This window comes from Vidua macroura, chromosome Z (assembly GCF_024509145.1).
Source record: "Vidua macroura isolate BioBank_ID:100142 chromosome Z, ASM2450914v1, whole genome shotgun sequence".
NCBI lineage: Eukaryota > Metazoa > Chordata > Aves > Passeriformes > Viduidae > Vidua > Vidua macroura.
The window spans coordinates 39,115,857-39,141,004 of NC_071611.1; the positions used below are offsets into that span (position 1 = coordinate 39,115,857).

At 39.6% G+C, this 25,148-nt stretch overlaps 3 protein-coding genes across 8 annotated transcripts in view; 2 read left to right on the plus strand and 1 right to left on the minus strand.

Moving 5' to 3' along the window:
- NADK2 (NAD kinase 2, mitochondrial) overlaps window positions 1-4,352 on the plus strand; it is a 32,656-nt gene extending 28,304 nt beyond the window's left edge. The window contains exon 12 of the mRNA XM_054002993.1: window positions 1,373-4,352. Within this exon, the coding sequence (XP_053858968.1) occupies window positions 1,373-1,511 (139 nt within the window). The 3' untranslated portion in view covers window positions 1,512-4,352. The remainder of the gene's footprint in view (window positions 1-1,372) is intronic.
- A 283-nt stretch (window positions 4,353-4,635) lies between these two features.
- On the minus strand, window positions 4,636-16,759 carry SKP2 (S-phase kinase associated protein 2). Of its 2 annotated transcripts, none has more exons than XM_054002995.1 (10): window positions 16,681-16,759; window positions 15,665-15,921; window positions 14,049-14,136; window positions 13,622-13,765; window positions 12,999-13,133; window positions 11,703-11,801; window positions 10,126-10,253; window positions 8,497-8,548; window positions 7,755-7,862; window positions 4,636-6,609 (listed from the first exon to the last, which is right to left on the minus strand). In XM_054002995.1, exons 1-10 carry the CDS (start codon window positions 16,686-16,688, stop codon window positions 6,396-6,398), a joined length of 1,233 nt encoding a protein of 410 aa, XP_053858970.1. In that variant the 5' UTR covers window positions 16,689-16,759; the 3' UTR covers window positions 4,636-6,395. The 2 variants fall into 2 exon arrangements, with proteins under 2 accessions (XP_053858970.1, XP_053858969.1); XM_054002994.1 differs by having other exon boundaries at window positions 14,049-14,160.
- A 99-nt stretch (window positions 16,760-16,858) lies between these two features.
- The window catches only part of LMBRD2 (LMBR1 domain containing 2), a 179,622-nt gene continuing 171,332 nt past the window's right edge, over window positions 16,859-25,148 (plus strand). For all 5 annotated transcript variants that reach the window (XR_008441105.1, XM_054002419.1, XM_054002422.1 and 2 more), the window contains exons 1-3: window positions 16,859-16,993; window positions 23,447-23,673; window positions 23,898-23,977. Coding sequence is in view for 4 of the 5 variants with exons in the window: in XM_054002419.1 (XP_053858394.1) it covers window positions 23,500-23,673; window positions 23,898-23,977 (254 nt within the window). In the remaining variant the exon portion in view is untranslated. The remainder of the gene's footprint in view (window positions 16,994-23,446; window positions 23,674-23,897; window positions 23,978-25,148) is intronic.

The following is a 25,148-nucleotide window of genomic DNA, read 5'->3' on the forward strand; positions in this document are numbered from 1 at the left end:
TGTCTTCAGCTACCAAAGGATGGTTACAGAGGAGGCTTGATTTAAACTCTTTTCAGAGCAGAGTATAATGCAACAGCCATGATTTTATGGGATGTAAGATTCTGATTTAAAAAAAAAAATTTCAGTGAGAATAGTCAGGCAGTTGACCAGGTTGTCTGTATAGATTTTCTTATCACTGTTCTTGGAGATACTCAAAACTTGCCTGGGCAAGGCCTTAAGCAACCTAATCCATCTTTAAAGTAAGGCCTGCTTTGAGCAAAAGGTGGGACTAAATGGATTTCCGACCTGAATTATTTGCTAATTCATCATTTTAACTTAGGGCAATTGTGCCAGTGGAGGATTAAATTGAATATTAGGAAAATTATCATCATGGAAAGGGTTTTAAAGCAGTGGAACAGGCTGCCCATGGAAATGGTGGAATCATCATCCCCAAAGGTACTTAAAAGACATGTAGGCATGGCACTTAGGGACATAGTGGTGGGCTTGGTAGTGCTTGTTTAATGGTTGAGCTCAATGATCTTACTTGTCTTTCCCAATCTAAATGATTTTACGATATGTGGAGCTTGCCGCTATTAAATATAAACACATACAGCCATTAGTTACATGATCAGAATAACTGAACATACAAACATATAAACTATTGAAAGCAATACAGTATTTCAATTGTAATTAACTGTCAATTCAACCTGTTATATCAAAACAAATGTCTAAAGGAGTTCTGAGCCAAATTCTTTATTCTGTCTTGTCCATGTCTAAAAGAGATGCCTTAAATTTTCAAAGATTAGATTTAAACTTACTAACTTAAGTATGTCAGACTCTAATAATAATGTTTTGACAATAATATGCTGCAGTTCTTGAAGTTGCCTGGCAAGCATCCTGACCTTCAGCTTTGTGTTTGTAATTACTTTTCTTCTCTCTGAATGATTAATATAACAAAAGATTACATTAATGTCAAATTATTTGAACCTCAAGCATTGCTACTTGAAAATATATATTTCACATAACATGAAGACCACATATTAGAATCTTAAATTAATTGTGAAGTTTTCTGTGAAGCTTAAGTAAATGAGATCATCAATAGCTTTCTTTGAAAATTACAGCTAAGCTTCAGCTTTCCACACCAAATGTTACATTACAGGCTGTGCTCAGACTCTGGGAGTATTGACCGAGTCCTTCAGTCCTCTCTGGAGTCTTTGCCAAGTCCATACAAAGCACTGATAACTTGGGGGGGTTCTAGTGCTTAGTACCATGCTAAGTGGAGGTTAAGCATTTACTGACCTAAGCAAAAGAATGTCCCAGAACCAGTTAAATGCTTGTGTGAAATACTTAAATTTTTAAGCTGTTTTGTGATAACTTCCTTGGGTTTTTGCAGAGTCTGTGTCCGTTCCCGTTGTTGGGATGCTTGTATGGTTGTAGATGGAGGAACATCTTTTGAGTTCAATGATGGGGCAATAGCTTCAATATTGATTGACACAGAGGATTCACTGTGCACTGTTCTGCTGGAAGAATGAAGGACCCTGATGTCTTTTGCTGAAACATTTATGGATCCATAGAGGGAAACCATGGGGATATCACAATGCTGCATTATATTGGAAGTTGGCCTTTTTGGATGCAAGAGCATTTGGAGGAAGCTTGAAATGCTTTTCATTCCTTTAGGTTGGGGAATCATTATCCTGGTATTTAAGCTTTTTTTGCTTCTAGTGTAAATGTCTGAAGTCTTACCTCTAACTTCAATGAAAATTGACATTTTAACCTGTAAGGCAAACATGAAAGCTTTGTAAACACAGGTAAATGGGTTCAAGTATTAAGTCAGTAGCATTACATATCAGATGTACAGTTTTTTAGTAACAGTCTGGGACTGATAAAACTAAATACTTCATACATACACTTTTGTAGAAAAGTTGACTGTCAAATTAGCAATTTGATGCAAGGATATATAGATTTTGGTAAACCATGATGTTGATGTAAAAGAAATGAAAATACAAATATTTTGTATGCTTTTCAAAAATTGTACAACTTTGTAGTTTCATACAACTTGTGGCAATTTTTTTTTTGTTCTTCCAGTATTTTTTCTACTTCGTAAACTTACATCAAGAGTATAAGTCTGGTTTAATACATCTTGAATGAGGTGGCTTTTAGTTTTTCTGTTTGGCTAGATAGGGATTTGAAACCCAAAGATTTTCTTGAGCCCTTCATCAAGAACATACAAATTGTAGAAATCATGTTTTTGTAGGATATATTCCTTCACTGAATGGATTAACTGGCAAGCAGATGATCAGAACACTAGTGTATGTAAGTGGTTATCATTAAGACTTATATTTTGCCTTATTAAGTTGAATGTTCAGAATTTCAGGTTGTGAATTCCTTATATTTAAAGAAGAATGAGATATGCTTGGTACTAGGAGTTGGAGCACAAGCTAATACTTATGTCTTCCAGTTTTCCTAGCATTTTTTTACCTTCTCCACAAAATTTAAATTTCCAATCCTATGCTGAATGCTAGTGATACGTAAATGACAACAAATTAATTTCACATGTCTCTGCTCCTGTTAGGCGAAAGAAAAAAAAAAAGCTCTTATTAAAGAAGAGCAAGTGGCCTTTTAAATATTTTAGAGAAACTGTGAACTGTGACTGCCTTTTGAAATCTGTGCTTATAATTGCATAGGTGAGGCAGAATTTGGGAAAACAAATATTCTTACAGCAGGAACTCTTCTGCTACATGACTTGAAAATAGTATGTTTTGTCTACTACAGCTTGGTTTCCAACAGTGAGTTTTCTTTCAAACGACTTTTGAATGAAGAGACTTCTGTAACAGATGTTCTCAGGTCTAATGGAAGTGTTCTCCAGTGTGGCCAATCAATCAGTGTATTTATTGCCACTTGCAAAACTACTCTTTATTGGTGGATGAAATGGAGAAAGGGTTTTTTCCTTCTAGACTTAGAGTGAATAGAACTTAAAACATAATTCAGAGGGTATTGATTTGATCAGACCATTCAGTTCTAGGAAAATGTGAAATTAATGGAGATGTCTGAATAAGCTATCACTGTGCACATTTCATCTTCTAAATGTGCTGCAGAGTTATTTACACTGTCTTGTTGTTGTGACTGTAGACCCAGAGGGGAAAAGCAAAGTAGCCAAATAAGCTTTCAAAAGTTGGTAAGTTCAGGAACTATTGGAATAACTTACTGTCTAAAATAATGTGCAAAGCTTGTCTAAAGGTAAAGACACAAAAGACTAATCTTTCTAAAAGTTGTGTGCACACAGACTGGGATGTTTGAGTTATTCTAAATCCATCTGTAATCAGTTAGGGATTGTTTATTATGTGCCTCTGTCAACGTACACTATGGTGTTAGGATTCAAAAAATCCTCAAGCTCACCAATGCCATTAAACTAATTTATTCCTTCCTAGGACTCTTACCACTCTAAGATTAGATTTAGGTATTGAACATGTGCACAGCAAATCTATGGCAGAAATCCCAACAACTGCTTATTTAGACATTTGTGTGCTGTAAAGGTTTAATGGAGACTAGTTAGTCAGATCTGTAAGCACACCTCTTAAACATGCCTGTCATTCCTTATTATGAACATCAAGACTAAGAGGTAATGTTTTCAGGCCCTACAGCCCCAAAGTATGATGTAGATTAGGACTTAGTAAATTCTCAGTCAAATTCCTAACTTCGCAAAATGGAAGCCTGACCTACTCATGAGTGGCCTCTACTGGTTTTGTCTGTATTTAATTGCAGTTCTGTTGAAGCATTTACTGGTGAATGCTTAAAATTGACTAGGATGATTCAGAAATCTGTAATAGTAAGCAGCTACCTTTTTTTTTTTTTTTTTTTTTAATTAAACAACTGTAGGACCCTTTTCAAGGATCCTTTATGATGGATTGCAGTACAGACAACTTACTTGGTAGACAGTATTCCAGGACAGGACTGAGTCTTGGCTTAACACTGATTTAATCTGTATGGACTGGCAGTGATTTTTGCACCCCTTTACCTGCTGAGTCAAGTCCATGGTATTTTCATTTAGTGCTAGTCTACACTGTGTTCTGCTGAACTAGACCTGTTATTCTTCACTTTTTTTCTTGGTGTTTATACATTATGTAATAAAAATTAAAGGGTTAATTAATAAATGAAGCTGTCCTGTGCCTGATTGCAACATTCAAAAGTGTTTCATGTGCTCAGTTTCTTCTCACTTACTTGTTTCATGTTGTTTTAATGGTTTGTGAGCCTTCATGTATTTACATGTAGTACAGAGACTACTCAATGTAGCAGGTTTTGTTATGGAGTGCTTAGGGGTACTTACTATTTCCATTAGGAAAGGGTCAGTTGAGAACCTTATCCAAAGGGCTTTCATGTCTACTAAAGCTGTTATAACTATTAAATAGACAGGCAATAGTGATGTTCCAACACTGAACCTGGTATGTAAAATTGTTCCTTCTAGTTAAAGGCCTACTACTGTTCCAATTCTGCACAGGGTTTTAAATCATAGTCTAATAAATGCTAAAAGTATTTTCAATAACACTTTGTCCTTTAAACCACCACTGCTTGGAGAAATTTCTTTTTGACCCATGACACAAAGTTGGTGGCAAACCAGGGAAAGCACTCTCCCATCCATCAGTCATTCTGTACAATATAGCAATTTCTTAGATCTTTATTAAATGCAAGAGAAGTTGCATGGAGTTGACATTGTGGATAAAGAGAAGAATTTACAGTAATGCTGTGCTGCAAAGGTTTACTTTTTCTTCTTGAAGCAATTTAAGATATAATTCTAAGGCAGCAAACTGAGGCAGTAGAATATTCTGTATCCTCCAACTTCCACAAGGTGTGTTGCCCATAAACTCCTTTGTAAGGGATACAAGCCCATTATTAACACCTGTTACTTACATGGTTAAATTTAATAAAAAACAAAGCAACTTACGTCAAAAAGATAATGCTTTATTTACTATATTCTAGAAAGTCAAGTTAAATATCAAATTCTAATACTCATACAATCTTTCCACAGTAAGTAATCTGTTCTGCACTACCAGGTACTCATTCCTGAATGCTTTTTCTCAAGACTGCAATGGGAAAAGCTGTATCTATGCAAAGGCCTACAGTAATATGTTGGCTATTCTTAAAAACATCCATGAATAAATTCAGCTGCTTGCTTACTGCATTCATGGGAAAAACAGCAGCATGTTTACATCCTACAGAGGGTCCAAGTTTTGCCCTAGGAATTACCAGCTAAAACACCTGCTGGAACATTCTAGGCTTATGCATGAGGAAGGACCCTGATAACAGATGCAAATTGAAGGCTCATTTAAAGTCATTACCTGTCCCTATCCTTTTATTTGGTTTTTTTTTCCTTTTTGGAAGTTACTCAGCTTCTCCTATGACTTAAAAAAATCAACACTAGACAATAGTGGTTAGTGATACAAATACAAGAAGTGAAGTGCTACTACAAACAAACTAATATAAAAAAAGAAATTTATGTCTTTTGATAGCACCACAGCATCTTTCCCTTTTAGCATTCTTACACAGTATTCCCAGGTTCTGTTTTTTGGTCATATCTAGAACTCCTTGAACCCTCCTCCTGCAAAACTTATACCAATTTATCAGTTGCAGCTGAAAGATCTTGGAGAAAGTTTTTCTATGATCATGCTCAGAGAAGCTACATTAAGTTTCTGTAATATGTAATCAGAAAACCTAGGACCACAAAATGAAATAATGGATAACCAGCATCTATTTTTACAGATGCTAATTCTGAACAGGCTTTTCAGACTATATTTGGCTAAAAATGAAGGCTACTAAAGATAAAAGTTTCCTTTGTGGCCTCTTAAATAGAAACTTCACTGTAGCTCCTTTATGCTGCTTAACTTGTAAAGCATTGAGCTCTTAGCTGCTTCTGTGTAGATATCCCCAATTTACAGCTTTCAAGCTTGATTCATTCATCCTGCGGTATCTTTTCTTCAGTTACATAGTTGAATAGATTTAATATAGACATAGTCATTTTGAATTCTGCAAACTCCTTAATAGACCTTACAAAGATATCTGGCACTTCTGCAAGCTGTTCCAGAAGCTGCAGACAGTTGCTAGAGGCTAACATTACTTATCAATGTAAGTAATTGATCTGTACTTATCAAATCACTTGACGGTGATTTGTTTCATAATACTTTTTTTCAAAGATCCCCTGTAAAAAAGAAAGGCTGAAAGAAATATTCTGTATTTGCTCACAGATTATCAAACTTCTGAAGGCTTTAAGTACAAAATCTGATACAAAACATTATGAAACAACATTAGGGTGCAAGACCAAGTTAAACAGTAACAGTACTATGATAAAAGGTGCTCCAGGACTTTTTTTTTCTAAGGAGCTTCAACGCATAGTGTGTCCATGGCATCAAGTGCATTGTACATGATCACAAGAAACTAGGATTTCTCAGTGTCAATCTGCATTTGATGCCCCAAATCTCATGGCTCTTTTTATTGCCAACAGTTGGCCTTGCAATGCTGGTAAAGTGTGAGCCATTGATCTTCATGTTGGGTAGTGCTTCCTCGAGGAGCTGCAGGGAGCTATCAGTCACTATTCCAAATACCTGAAGAGTCTTCAGTGTTCGAATTTCACCAAGCTCTCTAGAAAGAGAGAGATAGGAAATTAACCATGAAACTGAAAACATTTTTTGGGGTTTTTCAGCCTGCACCCAAGCTACATAACTCCATTTTCACTAATTTTTTAGAAGAGGGTAAACTACTTAAGCACATATTTAATTGAAACTAGTATTCAGCACTGATACTTCAGGAAACTGGCTGAATAAATTACGTTTTTGCTAGTCTCTCACAGACTGAAAACAAACTGATCCTTCCCCTTTCATATCCCTGGACTTAAAAATCTAGAAAAAGTGAAGTAAATTGACCAGATGAAGATCCAGGATACAAGGATCCTGAAGTTCCAGGCTCAGAGGATACAAGCCCCTGAATACCATCAGTCAATCTCAATGTATAGTTTGTAGCAATATTTTGGTCAGTAGCCAGACCCAGCTTCTTGATTGCTTTACATTTTCCCAGTCATCATCTGAACTTTGTATCTTACAAGCAAGTACTAGACAAAATCAAAAGGCTGAAGCACATGCTGCCACAGCAAAGGTTCTTCACAGCCTTATTTTCAATAGCCCTGTTCCTCTCAAACTTTCTTCTTGTTGCTGGCAATTTCCGTTGTGTTGACATCTTTCCTGAAAGTATTGGGATTGAAATCTTCTTATACTAATAATAGGCAGAGGGACCTCATGAAAAAGTCACTCTAAGCCATGTTTGAATCACAATCAATAACTGATAAAGGTGCACACAAAAGCAAATATACACGGTTTACTAGTCCAGCCAGTACTGTCAACTCTGCCAGCTATTCCAAACCTTCCTGCAGACTCAGAAGTCTGGTACTGACATCAATACTGGTCACTGGCAGGACTGCAGCCTCCCATGCCAGCAGTGTACCACTGGTATAATGCCATTAACAGAAGACACGAGGCATGCATGGAGCAGCCAGTTCCATGAGTACAGACTGACACCACTGCAAGATTATCTCAGCTTCAGTTCCAGTCTGGATTCTCAAAGGGTACAGGTTCTAACACCTGGGTTATGTTATCTTAGTTTTATTCCCGATTCCTCATACCATTAAGGTTTTTTTAAACAATATTTGCAATTCTAATCCTAAAATAAAGCAAACTTAAATTAACTTACCCTCTGCATGAACAGCAAACCAAAGCTAATTAGAGGTTACTTACAATAAGGCAGCAGGTGATATCTGGTAACATCGGCTAAGGCACAGGTGTTGTAGGAACACAAGTTGTTTAAAATACTGGAAGCACTCAGGCTTTAACATCATGCTGTCACTGTACAGAGAAATAAAGTTTTAAGTATACAGCAACAGTAAATTTTGAAAATTTAGCCAGAGGAATTAATTGAATATCTACTTTTTCTACCACCAAAATATGTTTTCACTGAATATGGAAGCAACCCATCTCTTGTGTTATGTGCTGTGCATACAAAGGGGCAAGTGAAGCAGACGTTTCTCTTCACACATATACTCTGCCGCAGAATTTATGCCATGAATAGGCACGTTCTCCAGAGGTTTCAAAATACTGTGACTAGGTTAAAACCAAAATATACCTTTTTTTTTACAGTTATACAGCCAAGTAACAAGTTAGTATTAGAGATTACTTAAACCCTCTCTAGGATGCTAGGCTAATGAACTGTAGGCATCTAAGTACTTCTTTCCATTCTACCTATTAATTACCATCTCTTGTTAGTTAACAAATCCTGTAGGTACCTGACATTTATGCTGGGGTAACAAGACTTCTTCAGTTACTTACCTGCTCCAGATTAGGTCATGCCAGATAGCAAATCTTTTGTAGGTTTAGCTTGAATAGTATTTTCTGGATGTGCAGTGCTACCTACACAGCCTTGCCTCAATGCTAATCCCCTGAACCACAAGAATTTAAGGACTGGCTGCACAGGTCTTCTTACCTAAGATCTAAATGGACAAGCAAAGGACATCTCTCCACCAGCGTTTTCACATCTGAAAAGAGTCACACAGTCAGTCCCTCCTTCAGGAACAAGACAGATGTGCTATACACAGCCTACTCATGTACACACATGTTCCTTTATGTTTTCTACTGGAACTCCACAACTGAAGAACAATTTTTAAATTAAAAGATACATGCTTAAGACAGCATACAGTCTGCCTATGAAGACACCTTACATGGACTTCTTTTAAACCTTGGCAAAACAAATACATTTAGTTTAGCAAATTATCCCTTGAAGTCAGTTGCATCAACCATCAACTTAGGAAGACAGTAATTCAAATTGTATTTTTGCGAAATCTACTGGAGACATAGTAATGGTGAGCTGTTTGAAATACTTACATAGAGTGGAAAAGTAATGAAAAATTTCCATGCATCAAATAACCTTTCAGAGCACCAAATCCTTTAGGCATCTCCATTTTTACCCACAAAAAGTTCTTATGACAAAAAGTTACAGTTTTTCTGATTTCAGCTGTAAATTTTTGACTTTCTTTTCATTGTCTGCAAGTAGCACTGAATCACCTGTGGTTCAGATATCACCTAAAAGCCATTGCAAGGTGCTCAACAACATGCAATAGAATTTTGTATTTCAGAATTCATGTGCAGAAACTAAACAAAACAATACCTTAATTAGGATGATTAATATACTATTCAAGTCTTATGCCTGTTAAAGTGCACTGAAACAGAGTAAAGTCACTCAGAGAAAGTGTCTTACAAACAGAAGAGGTCATCACATGGTCTCTAATGGTTCAATTATAGGGCCCAAGGTTCAAATTCCTGATGTGGAGAAGATTATGTAGCATATTTGTTTCCGAGTTTGGGGCTGAGATAAGATTTGCCTATTGCCTCATAAAGGGAATGCATGAAGGGGTCTGTATGATATTTAAAGAGAAATGAGAGGTCACCCCCTGCATATCATCCAATGCCCTACTGTCATATTCAGTCATTGCAAAAATTAAATTATCTTTACCACAAAAGGACTTTCACTCTTTAGTTATGCTCTTTTTTATTTTGATGTACCCTCCCGCAAATCTTGACTTACCTGCATTTTCTCTAACCCTCCAATTTAATAAAACTTTTCTTCCTAGAACTAGTAGCAAGTAAATGGTTAAATGTTGATTGCTAAGATTGCCTTCCAAATTAACTTGTATCTGGATGTCAGTCTGAAACTCAAGGACTTACTATGAGTTCTCTTTTAGAAGATGTTTTCAGCAGACACAACAGCAAAAGCTTTACGAAAGCCTCCAGATACTGTTCCTGGAGCTAATTCATAGCACACAAAAGCCCTGCTTCCAGGACTTACTTCACAAGTAAAGGCTGTTGCTTTTCAGCTGAAGAAGAAATTAGTTTTTACTTGACTGTTCCTAAATTCAGAATAAAAATAATCTCATCCTTCATGCCTGAGCTAGAACTATGAGTAAGAGTCTCTGACAGCAAGAACTTCAATACAGAGCACAAAAGTTACGTTAGTACATGACTCTTCTATACAAAGAGTGAATGCCAAGCAGAAGAAAATGTAAAGTCTACTGCTTCATCCTATAGTGGGATAAAGGTTTGTCACTCTGTTGTTTACCTGCTATTTGTAGATTTTCTCTGTATCCACTTAAATTTAACTGGGTGATCTTTGAAGTAATGTGATTGACTGCTGCTTTGACATGAGTGGCTGTGAATACACACCAGGACAAATTCAGCTCCTCCAGCCTACACACAAACAAACAGAGTTGTTAACAGGAATGGCTGAAACACAGTTCAAGTTCTGGCATTTTCCATTAGAGTTGATATTTTTAAAGCAAATACTTGCAACATGCCTATTCCCAACTTACTGTATTCATGCCTAGAAATTCTAGTAATTAAGCACTAATGAATGGAGCAGGTTACCCAGACAAATCTATTTTTGGAGATTTTCAAGATCCAACCAGAGAACATCCTCATCCACATGGACAGTGCTAATTTTAGACCCCGCTGTAGGAAAGGGGTTAAAGTGACTTCCCAAACCACTTTCAACTGGAATAATTTGGTAATGGCTTAGGAACTGAAGGCTCTCTCCAGGAACTGCCACAAGGAGACACTGTCTTTTCACTGGGTTTGTGACCTGAATCTGTTACAACTGAACAGATGGTCACATTGAGAGGAAAAACCACCATCCATTATTAGCACTGGTCAGATGACCAATTAATCCTAATTAGCATAAAATAATTCATAGCTTTATATAAACACTGTGAGCTCAACTCTCTTTACATGCTTGATTACCTATAGCCTGTCACCATGGGGCTGGGACAAAGTATTGTTCTGCATGCAGGTGTTGTAGCCACAACTAAGGGACAAAGACACAGTGAATGCACAACTAGAGCATTTAGCTGGCACTCTTTACATAAAATGAAAAAACAGTTAAATTGCCACTAGCATTCCTGGGATCAGATTTGCCATCTGGTATTCACCGTGCACTGCACAGACTGCCATCCCCTAAAGAGCTCATGATCTGAGTAATCAGACCAAGCAACAGAAAGATTAAGGCTTTGGCTGCCTACTAACTCGCAATTTGATTAAAAAACATGCTTTTGCAGAAGGAATGATTACGCACATTGTCCTGCAGATCACAGGAGGTCAGCAGAAAGATTGGGATATAAATCCCGAGTTCACTGGGGCCCAGTTCAGTGATGTTCTGCCAGCAGATGGTTTAATCACTGGAGCTGTCAATCTGAACACAGCCCTTCATAAACTAGAAGGTTACTGAAGGATTATTCTACCATGGAAAGGCACAGTATTCTCTGCTACTCATGCCGTACTCCGATTGCAAATGGAGCTCTGGAACTCCACTTTGCAGTTCCAAAACACACTCTTCATCTCTGTGAGAATCACATACTATTTTCATAAAGAAAATCAAATTTACATGATATCAAAGGAACCCACCCAAGAAGATGATTCAGAAAACCCATGAAAAACTACCGAAGTACATCTTTGCTATTAAAGAAGAAAATAGCTTGATGGAAAGAAATTACCTGACTATTCAGCTAATAATCAAGTGTTAGGCATTTAGGACCAAAACCAGGCACATTAAAAAAAAAATATTAGATACAAGAATAACTGGGATGTCCAAGGAAAAAAAGAAATCATTTGTTTCAGGAATAGCAAAACCTGGTTTTGTCTTACATAGAACAGCTGCTCAACATCAGCTCCAAGGCTTCTGCAGAAAACCCTGAGCACCCACAAAGATTTAGTCGTATCAAATTGGCATTTCTAGCAATGCTCCTGTAGAGAGAAGAAAAAAAGAGAAATCTGCTAAAATATAAATGTTGGAATATTGCTTGCTTTGCTAGGATGTGACTATTTTTAAGACCTAACTTCCTGGACAGGGAATTGTTCATTAAACATGAAGTACTGAATCTTTAATCAGCTGACTAACCTGAGTCACTGCGGGTCTCAACTCTGTACTTGCTGCATCAAGGCACAACATTAAAAGGGATACCTGTCTATTTACTTGACAATGCTGACAAGTTTGCATATTTATAAACAACTAAGTTTACAAGGAAATGGTTTCATTTTCCTGTTGTATGACAATAAACATACATCACAGCTTATCAGAGATGACTACAGCTCTACAAAAGACAAAGCAACCATCCCATTTCTGATGTCCCCCCTCTGCAAGATGGAGGTTATTCCAGGACAAAATCCATATCCAAATAGCATCCCTGAATGCATTTGTTTGCAAGACTAGAGTATGCATGCAGTTAGCAATACCTGGAACACTCAGTATGCACATTTGTTCAGAAGGCAACAGAATTCCATTCATTACTGCCTGATTAGTACCCAATTTTCTGATAGTTTTAACTGTTACAACTGATAGTATAAAAAGCCAAATTATACTGGTCTATTTGTCTTCCAGTTCCCCCTCTATGGAGTGAGGAAGGCATCAGAAAGCCAGGGTCTTTGTCATCTGACCTATGGTCCATGGCACCTCCACAATCCCCTGGTGTGACGGAACAGGAGGTTGACTACACACCCATTAGTGTCTTTGCAGCTGAACCAAAAAACATTTAATCTGCTTGGCAGAATCTGTAATCTTCCAGGACTTCATAAAAAGTGAGCAACAGTGCAGAAGCACAATGGGCACCTAGTCGGAGAGCTACTGAGAGCCCTTGGAATAAAAAAAAACCTGCACACCAAACATGAAGTTCTCTTGGGAGCAAAAAAATGCAAAAATAAAAGTAGCTCTGCTGTAAAACTTAACTTATGGATACATAAACCATAGAGAGGTGAGCAGTTTCTCCAACCTTATGCTACTCTGGGGAATTGAGAGGAAAAAAAGCCAAACTAAATGGCCACCTAAAACTGGCCATTTCAAAATACACCCACAATGAACAACATTCCACTGCATTCTTTCATTAGCCTGCACAAAATGATGGCACCAAACAGGTTTCACTGAATATTCCCCAACAGGTCACTCACTTGATGATGTTGTCAGAAAGCACTAGACCCTCCAAGCTGAGGTTCTGCAGCTTTTCACACAGACAAAGAATACTGTGGATATCTGCAGCAGACACTGTGCAGTTTGACAAATCCAGGTGCTGAATTTTAAGAAGACTAACAAAACAAAACAAAAACAAACAAACAAAAAAAAATTACTAAAATTGTATTAAAACCTGCTTCATAAATTCCCCACATCACAAATATATCCCATACACTAAAAGCATGCACAACTTGCAGGAAATATTTCTACTGATTCCTCATAACACCTGAAAGTCTATCCTGCTGGAGTTAAATTAGATTTTTTTGAGTGTACCATGTAAAAATGCTAGAGATGATGATAATTCAGGGCTCTACAAGATACAAACTGCAAGGGCATTATGGTGCTTGATATTAAAAAAAAAATAAAAATCACATCAACTTGATTTTAAACAACTGACAGGTGGGTGCAGACCCTCCTGTTTCAACACATGCCTAACCACTGATCAGCTCTTCCACTCTCCAGACATAGCACAAACACTGCTGCTATTACCTTAAAACCAAAACTACACAGACCAAGTACTTGAGACAGTTTCAGGATCCAGAACATGCAGAAAAAGCCTTACTTGCTTGTTTTAAACAACGGATCCCCAATGCAAGATCTCGGGCAGCGGAACACAGTAACACCTGCAGGCAACAACTGTCCAAGCACTCCTGGTAGCAGATTCCCACCAGTCAAATCAAGAGTCTGCCACAGAGATTCATCAAATCTGGGGCATAGAATTTTACTTGTTAGTGAGTTCAAATGGGTAATGGGTCAAAGCTATGAGTACAACCACAGAAAGTTTTTGGTGTTGAAAACAGACAGAGAAGAGAAAGCTATTTAATAGACTACAATAATGTTAAAACATGTGAGGCATCTTTTGGTTATACATACCCACATACGACCTAAATTGAATTATATATGTATAAATGAGATGAGAACCAGACCATTTAATGGTCTATGGAAACAAAGATTTTCCTTAGTACTAAATGAAGAGAAATAATACTTACGAAAGTTGATGCCATCTCTTGCAAATCATAGAAACTTTCAGTAAATCCTTTAGGGGCAAATAGGCAAAGATTGCCAGAAGCAATTCATCTGGAAGGGCATCCAAAGAAAAACCTTTAGGGAAAGAGCAAAACATATTCTATATCAAGCTAGTTCATTTTTGCCTGCTGGTCAGATGCCTTGTTTGGTTTGGTTGTTAAAAGCCCTTCTACAGTTTCTCTGTAGGCCATACATCAGCCTACATCAGACATCAGCCCCACCATTCATCTCCCTTGCAGCTCATCATTATAGAATGACATTTTTACCATCTTTGCCTAGGCACGACTGGTAAGGAATGTAAAGGTTCCTGTAATATTCACTTTGTATACATAGTAAAGCCATGGACATTACTCACATAACTCATTTGGGGAACAAGAGCATCTTAGTTATTGTTTTTGTAATCTAATGCTTATTTGATTCTCTGGGGTTTTTTTTCCCCTCTGCTGAAATGCCCACTCTTCCTATGCATGCAAGGGTCCCAGAAGGGAGCTCAAGGTAAGCTATGCTTCTGTGTGATACACAGGAAAAATCAGGTACTACAATCTGCTTCCTAAAACATACATGCTATCATCACTCCAAGAATTATGTGAAACAATGTGGTACAAATCACAGCTTCTCTCAGGACTCTAAAAGGTGTCATGATTCACATGGGAGATTTCTGGATGGTGGAGTTCAGTAACAGCCGCCTTTGACCCAGCACTGTGTCTTATATAAAAACAGGATTGTCTGAGGCATTTCCACCTTCTGTATGACAGCATAATGTCTGGAGAGAGCTGCTTATTTATTTTGCATTCTGTACTCATCCAGACTAAAACCACACTTTGACACCAAGCAAAGGAACTTAGTATTCTCTAACATCCCTTTCAAGAGTCCAAGAGCCCTGCTCTTTCTCTTTCCAGCCTAGCAGGCTGCCACCCTTTGATGTGCTTTCCCGGTAGCTCTCTGGCATGGTCCCTCATGTTGCTTGTTTCCATCAGGAGCTGGGACACAGCCCCGCTGGCACACCTCAGCCTGCACTCTTACTTACCCTTCTCCTCCTGCCTCCAAACAGGTATTTTTTGGACTGACTTTGGTTTTAGACTGATTGATTTTAGCTTGCTTTTTCTCTGTGTGCTTTAACCACCTGGTAACTAGAGTGAATGTTGCCAACAAACTTAGTCACGTTTCTGCTTTTATATTAAGCCTACTTTTGCTACTGATTCTTTGAGTGACCTTAAAACACTGATTCACAAACAGCCCTGCTGTGCCAAAGTGCCACCTATGTCCCATACACAAGAGCAAACAGGCACAGGGACATGCAGCACAACCCCCCAGCAAAAACACACAGATGCTTACGGGGTTAGGCAGCAGAGAACCACGCTTTTCATGGGCCACAATTCTGGAGCCAGACACACCACCCCTGCTTAAAAGCACACATAAAAGAGGATTTATCACCCCAAGCATGAAAGCCACTATATCTGAAAGTGACATTCTGCTGGGTAAGAGCAAAAGAACTAAACAATAAAGCAGGGCAGACTTGTGATGCCTACTCTCCATCTCTACCAAAGGGTGAGCAGAACCTGGACCAGGGTGACAGTACCTGACTCCGCCTCTCGGAGCAGCCATGGCCGGCGCACGATAACAAAGTCCTTTTCGCTGTCCTTCACCTTCTGCCTTTTTGGAGGAAGACAGGGCGATGACACCAGCAGGTCCTGTGGTGTGTTTTCATTGCCCAGCTTGTCTTTCTTAAGGGCTGACACTCCCATACCCGAGAGAAGCTCCGAGGTCTTGCCGGGGTCCCATTCCAAACTGGTGGAAACATTAGTGCTGGAGGATGGGATCTCCTGGAGGTGCTTTCTGCAGACACAGCAAAACCCAGAGGCTCTGAGGGTACTGCCAGACTGACACTAAACACGGGATGGGGATCCTTGAAGCATTTCAGTGACACGTACTCCACATCCATGCGCAGGGCGATTAAGTGCAGGATATGCGGGCGCTGGAAGCACAAGCAGCAGCCAGAGCGCAGGCGTGTGCTCGGTCTGGCAGACTTTGGGGAAGAGCCCGCCAGGGATTGAGCGCGCCCCGCTCCCGGATGGGGCGGGTGAGGCATCGGGGAGCGGAGCCAATGGAGGCGGCGGGACATGGCAGCCTCCCAACGCCACCAAACCCGCACACAGCCGCGGCAGTGCCGGGCAGGACCCTCGCACGGCGGGGCGGCAGCGCGGGCAGCGGGATGGGATGCCCGGGCAGGTGGGGGAAGCTCTCCCCGCGGCTGCCGCCCGCTGCGGCCGGGAGAACGGCGGCCCGGGGATCCCGCGCACGCCGCACCCCCGACACCCCAAGGGCAGAACCCCCCACTGGCCCAGGACCACCCGCGGGGCTGCACACGCACGTGTGATCCCGGCACCGCTCCCACGCCCAGGAGCTCTTTCCCGCTTCCCAGGTCCCACACCCGCTCCCGGGGCTCCCACGCACAGCCTCTCAGCCACCGCCGCGCACCCAGACCGCCCAAGGGGATCCGCGAGGGCTCCCACACAGCCCAGCAGCGGTACTCGTATGCCCGTGTCCCGGCGCATCTCCGCGTCCCGGTGTTCCCGCGTCCCGGTGCTCCCGTACCTGTACATGGCGCTGGGAGGCCCACGCGCGCCGCCCCGCGCCTTTCAGCACCGCGCCATCCCGGCGCCGGCCGGAAGCCGCAGCGGGGGGGAGCGCAGAGGCTGCCGGGAGCTGTAGTTCGCAGTCCTATGCCCGCCCGGAGGCGGGGCCGTGCCGGGTGGGCGGCGGCGGGCGGCGAATGGCGGCGGCTCCGACGCGGAAGAAGCTGGGAGCGGCCGTCGCTCCTTGCGCCACGCTCTGAGCCGGTGCCGGCCGGGATGGCGGGCGGCGGAGCCCCGCGGGGGACGCGACGCTGAGCGGCGGCTCGGCCGTGGTGAGACGCAGCTGGCGGGACGTGGGGCCGGGCGGAGCGGGGCCGCAGTGCCGAGTCACGGCCGGGCCGTTCTCTTGAGCGGGGACAGGAGCCGGGGGGAAGCGGTAGCCCCCGGGCACATCTCCTGTGACAAGGATGCGGAGGGAAGGATGGTCGCGGGGCAGTGCTGGGCGAGGGCGGTCGGCGCGTTCGTTTCCAGGCTCTTATGCCGAGTATTGCCCTCCCGTCAGGGACCCCGAGCACGCAGCGCGGGGCCGTGCTGGTTCCGTGTCCCTGGAGCTCGGTGCTGTGCCGCACAGGCCTGTGCGCACACGGGCGGGCGGGGGGCGCCGGGGAGCGCTGGCACGTTCCACCGTGGAAGGTTTTCTCTGGGAACACCTGAAAGTGCCCGAGTGTGGCTGGTCCTGACCCTCACCATGCTTGTTCAAACCCCGCAGTCTTTTCACACCGTGTTTCACAGCCCGCGGGACTTCCTGCAATGCAGCTCTTCCTGCGTTTTTGGGTTTTTTTTTAATCCTAAATCGCTTGTTTTGAAATTGGTGGGGATGGAGTACTAATTCTGAACACACCTACAGCCCCACTCTCAGTCAACCACTTGCTTGCAAATGCTGTCCTTTGTTTACTACATAACGATGGAGAGACGTGCCTATAAAATTGAGGGTGGTAATGGAACCCGTAGCAAAGAGTACACAGCTTTCAGTCACATACAGAGAATGATGCAACTCAAATTAACATCCATACAATCTTTCAAAAAGTATTTTTTTCACCGTTTCCGGTTTTAACTTAAGTCACGGAACAGTTGTTCAAAGATTGTTTAAGCAGATGAAAAAAGGTGGAGTTTTGGTTTAAAAAAAAAGCTGAGTTTATTTCACCTTTTCTGCAGTCCCTTCTTTCTTTGTGAGTCATGTCAATCTTCTTTATCAATGTATGGGAAATTGAAAGAGGGTTTTGCAGAAAATCCGAGTGTTTTTTACAATCTGGAAATTAAGAAATAGTCTGTTTGCCTGAAAGCAATGTTGGGGCAGTAGTCATGTGACTGCATTACTGACACCTTCTTTGTGTGAGTGCATTAGTCTGGTAACCCATATAGCGATTTCTGTTCTTTTTTTAGATTCTGCATGCAACTGTACAGTGCTTGTATTTTATTCTATTTCAGTTCCTCCAATAACTGAATTATTTTCTTCTCTGTCTTATTTTCAGCATACTTCCCTAAACTGTTTGAAAGCTTCAGCCTCTGTGGTACTTAATATATTAAAAATTGGAGTTGATGATCTTGGAGATCTTTTGCAACCTTAAAGGTTCTATGATCCTTTAGCAGAGGACAAGGCAGCACTAGTAGAGGACAAGGCAAATGAGCTTGCCACGGTTTTGTACTGATGATCCCCACTTGCATCTAAACACAAAAATCTTAATGTCCCTTGGTCTTCTTGTCTTGCATTTGTCTTGCATTTAGTGCTGCCTAGTCTCCTGCAAAATCAGAGAGTACTGCTGTTTTGGGTGGTGTTAAAAATGTGGCTTTTTTTTTTTTAATTAAAAGATACAAAACTTGTTTCTCTAAACATTGATCTATTATCAATTGAAAGTTTAGTCAATTTAATTTTTTTATTTATTACAAAATGGTTGAACTGACAGGTACTAATAAAGTATCAGTCAGTACATAGACTGACTAGTGTGTCTTAGAAGAACAAAGCCATGCAAATTGCTTTCTTCACTAATCTCAGGGGTTGTTTCTCTCAAGTAGTGCAATCAGGTAGTTTCTCTGGTTGGTTTTCTTGGGTAGTTTGTGGCTATTTTCTTTTTTTAGATAGCTTTCTCACTGTACAGAGATAAAGCAGCTCTTTGTTGTCTGTTTATAAATAATTAGTATTTCCCCCAAGCTGTAAGGGCCAGTGTGTAATAATAAAGTAAACAGGAAAACCCAAACCAACCAAACAAAATCCACAATGCCATCCCTTCCCTAAACCTGAAACCAACCTAAAAGAAATCCCCACAGCAGACTATGCAGACTTGAATACTAAAATAGCTGAAAGGACTATTTGTGTTGTTTCTTTGCCTCTTGTTCTTCTCTGTTTACGAGTTCTGAAATGTAAGTTAGCCCATTTTGCTGTTTTAAGATGGAAGTGTCAAGGACTCTTATTCTGGGGAAGTTCTATCAGTACTAAAGTCTGTAGTCTACTACTACCTGTCTGTAGATTGAAGTCTTTCTTTATGGTTCTTAGCAGCATAATTTTGCTGAGCAGGGCAGGCTTCAGAAACCAAACATGGGATTTTTTTGCCAAGTGAAATGTGCTGGTAGAACCTCAGTAAGAGCTAGCAGATTATTCTCTGACAGAAAGGCAGAGGTCATCATTGAGCTGGCCATTGGTATATTGCTGGAGATGGCCGCTTTTGTACTTGCAGGTGAGTTGTGAACTCAACTTGATGCTGTTGCCCAGATTTTTTTTTTTTTTTTTTTTTTTTTTTTTTTTTTTTTTATGTTAAGGCTCTCAATTCTCTGGCTGGCTGGCTGTAGTAATCCCTTTCATAGTTTGGCAGCTTTTTTGGCGACAGGTTTTCTTCAGATGTAGTTGTGATCTTTAAAAATACAAAGTAAGGCTGTTTGGTTTTTCAGGTGTTTCTGCTGAAATATCCAAAATGTCTAGAAATGCAGCTTTTTCAAATTTGTTTGATCTCTACCTGAGAATGCTTGAAGAACAATAAAGTCTTTAGTATTCTAGAAATGTCTGAGGTACCAGATGGGAAAACCAGAAGCATAGTAATGTTTGAAGGACAGGTAGAGTTACAGATTGGCAGATTCCTCTTCTTCTTGAATACATGAAAAAAAATGCTGGTGCTAAAGCTATTTGTAAGCACATAGAAAATAATAGGTGAGTAATCTAATCTATTTAAGTAATGACTGATAGACCTACTGTATACAAGAGGATCAGTTTATAATCTTATGTATTGCTTAGTAGGACTTTGATTCTATTCCTTAGGATGTTTTTTCTTGGTAAAGAAAGCTGGGAGGAGCCACTGTTGTGGCTAAGGAGGCCATTCCCTTGTCAAATACTTTTAATGGTTTTCAGAGTTTCTCTAATGAAATAGTATGGTGATTAAAACTACAGAAGGCACAAAACTATGGGAGATTTGAGGTCTTTCTGAAAGTGGTAGTGTAAATCAAAATACCTTAAAGATTTGGAAACTTGCAAGGGGGAAACGGGTACAGCTGAGTAGAGTTTTGTTCCTGTGTTAAGCAGGAGCAATCAACCACAGAAATACAGGATAGAGAAGTAGTGTTGTGTTTCCTGGAGGGAAAGAATTTGGAAGCCTTAAGAAAGTTGAATTTGTGAAGGAAACATGCTATTCCTATTTATAATTTTTGGTAAGGCATATGAAGTAGTGTTTAACGTCTGTTCAGGCCTCCTCAGGCATTTGCTGGGAGACTGGGGGAATCCTTCACAGATATGCTTTACTCTTTCTAGCCCTTCTTTAAGAATATAGTACTGGAGTGTGTTTGTTAAATTTGGTGCTGTATTAAAGCTCAAAAGTGTGGGGTTTTTTCATTCTCTGCTGTTTTATTTAGTAACTTGAGATTTCTATACCAGTGTAGTTAGTTCATTTGTAATGTAGATGTTGTGAGTGCAGTTGCTGTTAGGTTGGCAAGGTAATTTAATAATGTTGATAGTAGGGAGTCTGTCATATAAAGGGAATTAAGCCTGAACTGAGCCCTTTTTGATGCATGCAGTGTTAGTAGCTGGGTAAAATTAAAAACTTAACTGATTTTGTCTGTGTCTGCAAAGAAGCAGGAAAATCCTAAGTTAACACGAGAGCACATCCTTATGTTTTATTGGTTAAGTTGCACTTCCTGTGCCAGTGTTTCAGCTTTTAATCTTATTTGTATTAATTTGTAGTTGCCTGGTGGTTCAGAAACTGAGTATGCTGATAAGTACTTCTCAATTCATGGTGAGGGCTCTTGTTACTTTGTCATTGCTTTAATAGGAGCATCTTCTAAGCCATTGAAGGTTCTACAGTACAAGAGAACTCTTCTGAAGTGGTTATTTCAGGACAGCTCTTCAGTGGTTATTTTAGCGATTTTGGAATTCCAGTGAGTGGATACTAGGTAGCTGTATGCCAATAGTGAGATGGCTGTCTAAATAAAATGATAAAACAGGATGATAGATAAGAGGCTTACCTTTCTTTGACCTAACAGCCAGGTTCAGTGGCAAATGCTGCTTTCCACAGGAAAGCATGGCTTTATCACCTGCAGTAATGTATTTTAAGGCCTGATTCTAGTAGCAGCGGTCCTAGATATATCTGCACTCTTGGGTTGGATTTAGTTCACCAGAAGAGCTCCTCTCAAGCATTGCATTTCTCACTTTGTGGATTTTCTTCTGTTTAATCTTTCTATGTGGAGAGCTGGTTTTAAATGGTTTCTATCTAAAACTTTTAAACTGTTACTTTGAAAATGTGTTTACATTAATTCAAAACAACTCTGTTATTAGTCTCAGTCTTTTGAAAAAATAGGCCTTTCTTTTTGTGTTTTGAGATTAAAATAGGAACTAGAGAAGAACATAAAGATGTAGTTTACTGATAACTGCAAAATCACTTTTGTCTTTGAAAGTGAGTTAAGCTGTGGTAGGAATTAATTCCCTCTTTATTTTAGAATATTCAGTACATTTTTATCATACTTCTGGAAGTACCCTCATGATAGTAGCTGAGTGCAGCATCTTGCACAAAAACTTTTTACCTTTTGTTTTGGTAGAAGCTTTTTAGGTGTGACTGTAATAAAACTTTGACTAATGAACTGTATAATGAACTGTATGCTGTATAATTTTTTTGTTTACATAGCAAAAGGTGTGACTGTAATGGGCATGAAAAGCTGCATGCCAGATAGCAGTGCCTTAATGAAGCTGATACTTTTATAAGCTGTAATTGATTTGTCATTTTTGCTTCTGTGGAATTGGCTGCTATACTGTAAATGGAAAAGACTTCTCTGAGGAAACAATAATGGTACAATAGAACAGTCAAGGACTTGCTTTGAATAAGTGATTGAGAAATGGATGAGATATCTTGAGTTTTTAGTGTACAAATGATCTAGCTAGAGTACAGACAGATAGTAAGGGGGATGATTTCTCCTAATGGAAGTGTTGATAGTTTTATAAACATGTTTGATGAAAGGCAAAAAAGTAAAAGTGTGTGAATCTTTGACTAGAAACAGGAAGGTAACTTGTTGGGGAGAAAAAAGAGTCACAGAATAATTGTTCCTCTGTGTCCTCAAGGTAGTGATGGCATCACAAACTTTAGAGTTTTTTTAGTGTAAATAAGAGAGTTTTCACTGCATAGTAGATCTGTTCTCAAGCATCGTAGATCTGCTTAAGCAATTTACTGAGAAAGTAGTAAAAGAAATGGTTCACTTTACAAAGTTCTAAAGAGATTTAAAAGTAAGTAGAGAGAAATTTCAATAATAGCATTTCTTTTAAATCTCCAGAAAAGTGAAAGTACTGGAAGTCTTAACAGCAAAGCCATAGCAAAAACTATTTCACTTAAATCAAATCAATGAAATGTTAATCTTGTTGGAGAGACAAGTCAGACTGGCCACAGTAATCAACTTTTTTTTTTTTTTTAATAATGCATAAAGTGGCTGTGATAAAATGATGCTTATTACAAAGGTCTGGAGCAATTTAAATAAATATGTAACAAGTCAGTGAAATTTTTTGTCATGGATTTGCGCAGCTCACTGTCCCTTTGCGTAATAGCTTGTCTGTATGAACTTTCTTACAGTAGTCCTGACGGTAACAGAGTAATTAAACATGGAAGGACAAGCAAAGCAAAAATACATCATGGCAAATTGTACCAAATGAATTGAGACCCTTGTTTCTCTGAATAAAGACAGAAGTAGGAAGGTGAATTGAAATTCTTGAAATTTCAAACCTAAAAGAGGTACATTACAAGTAGACCAGCACATTCTTTTCTGTGTTTTTATGCTCTATTAACTCTTATGTACAGACTTTAAATATGTATTTAAGGTACACTCAATTTAAAAAGTTGTTCATTATCTATCCAGAAACATTTAATTTAAACATTTTACCCTTTGTAAAAATTAGTTGATTGCTTCTAAAAGGAGAAGAAGGAGCAGAATAGAATTTCATCTTGAGATTTGTCCTGGACCTAAAGTTGGGCTAGTAGTTTATTTAAGGACAGAGATTTGCCTCCTGGATCTATTGTATATCAAGATGCTGAACAGGAGTTGTCCTAATACGTTGCTGGAAATGACAGCATTAGAATAACATGTTTTGATGTCTTCAGAGGACTGCAGGGCACCTTGCTGAAAATCTTTGGTTTTGTCTGATAAGAATCCTGGTCATGTGAAGTATGAAAAGTTTGTTAATATCTTTTGAAGTGTCCATTGAACAAGTCTTCTGTGTAAATATCTTCCAGAGATTTTAAGGTATTAAATATCTATTTGTCTTGCAGTTCTGATCTGCTTTCCCAAGTGAGTGTGGTATGGCTGGGGCCAATATTTAACAATGAGTGGTGCAGCGCTGGGCTTCGAGATAGTGTTTGTCTTTTTCCTGGCCTTATTCCTACTTCACCGTTATGGAGACTTCAAGAAACAGCATAGGCTGGTGATTATAGCAACATTATTGGCTTGGTATCTCTGCTTCCTGATTGTATTCATACTGCCTCTGGATGTCAGTACGGTAAGAAACGTGCAGGACTTCCTGCTTAATTGCATCAAATGTTTATAGTATTTCTCTAGACTAGTGATTGCAGGAGACAATCTCTTAGAAACACCAAAGACATCTTCCATGTAGTATCTTAATAAATTAAACATGACAATGCCTTGTGTTCATAATTAATTTTACTTTTTGTTGGTCTCATCAGACAAAAAATCTATTTTAAACATTTTAAAATTGTCTTTTAGACTATTTATAATCGATGCAAACTTGCGGTTAACTCCAGTCCTGCAGAAAGTAATGGCTCTTACGTTACGCTTGCTCCAAGGTATGAACTACATGTTTTTTTCCTTTAGACTGTATTTGATAATTTTCTTTTTCTAATTGATAGCATATTATGTTTTTAAGACTGATGAATAAGTGTTATCTGTGTGATGCAAAATTTGAAGTTTGTAAATATACAGGACAGCGAGGGAAATGGTAATGAAAGGTGACTCTTTATCTGCTGGGAGTAATTACATAGTAATTATATAGTAGTTCTAGCTGATTACCCAACTATTCTTTTTTTATGTCACTAGATTTCCTTTTTTTTGTTAAAGCAATAGGACTAAGCTTTTTGAGCAATCCTGATTATGAGGAGAGACTTTGATGAATGCTTATCCTTTACAATCTTAAAGACGTTCAACCTGAAAATCTAATTTTATACCTTTAATTTATACCATATGAATGAAATCAGCTGCTTGTCTTATATGTCAGGGGCATATCTAATTGCTTCTTATAATTACATATATATGGTAATTGCAGTTATCTGAAATGTGCTGTATTCCACCAAAGTAATGGTAGCCTGCTAGGTGTGTCCTGGCAGGAAGAATGTAATCCCTAACCATGGAGAAGTAGACTAACATGAGCTCGTTCCGTGGCTCTCATCCGTTAGCCTACGCTGGCTGTTTCCCTGTGTTACTGATGTGTGCAGTGTAGTTATCTGTAAGATGATCAGAGCCTTTAAGATATCAGCTGATGTCTATGCAGTCTTGCCAGTCTTGCTGCCCCAAAGAGGGGCCTGGAAGAATGGTGAAATGAGTTGCACAATATTGCACCTTATACTTAAGACCACCCAGTGGATGTTAATTAAACCTATTTAATTATATACACAATTTGAAAACCATTCAATAACCTTTCAATTTATCTATAGCTTCAGACAAACTTTTTTCCTTAGAATCACAGAATGGTTTAGGTTGGAAGGGACCTTAAAGATCATCTCTTCCAGGGGCAGGCACATCTTCCACTAGGCCCGGTTGCTCCGTCCAACCTGGCCTTTAACGCTGTCAGGGATGGGGCATCCATAGCTTCTCTGGCATCCTGTGCCAGTGCCTCACCACCATCACAGTAAAGAATTTCTTTCTAATCTCTAATTTAAACCTGCCCTCTGTCAGTTGAAAATCATTGCCCCTTGTCCTGTCACTTTGCCCATATAAAAAGTCCATTTCCTTCCTTTTTAA

Bases quoted from the DNA above. Each gene is read 5' to 3' on its own strand.
- SKP2 (XM_054002994.1), bottom strand. The intron at 13,134-13,621 runs GTAAGGCTTTTT...TTGTTTTGTTAG, and splicing joins CCGTTGTTTAAAACAAGCAA to TCTTCTTAAAATTCAGCACC. The intron at 6,610-7,754 runs GTAAGTAACCTC...CTCTCTTTCTAG, and splicing joins ATATCACCTGCTGCCTTATT to AGAGCTTGGTGAAATTCGAA.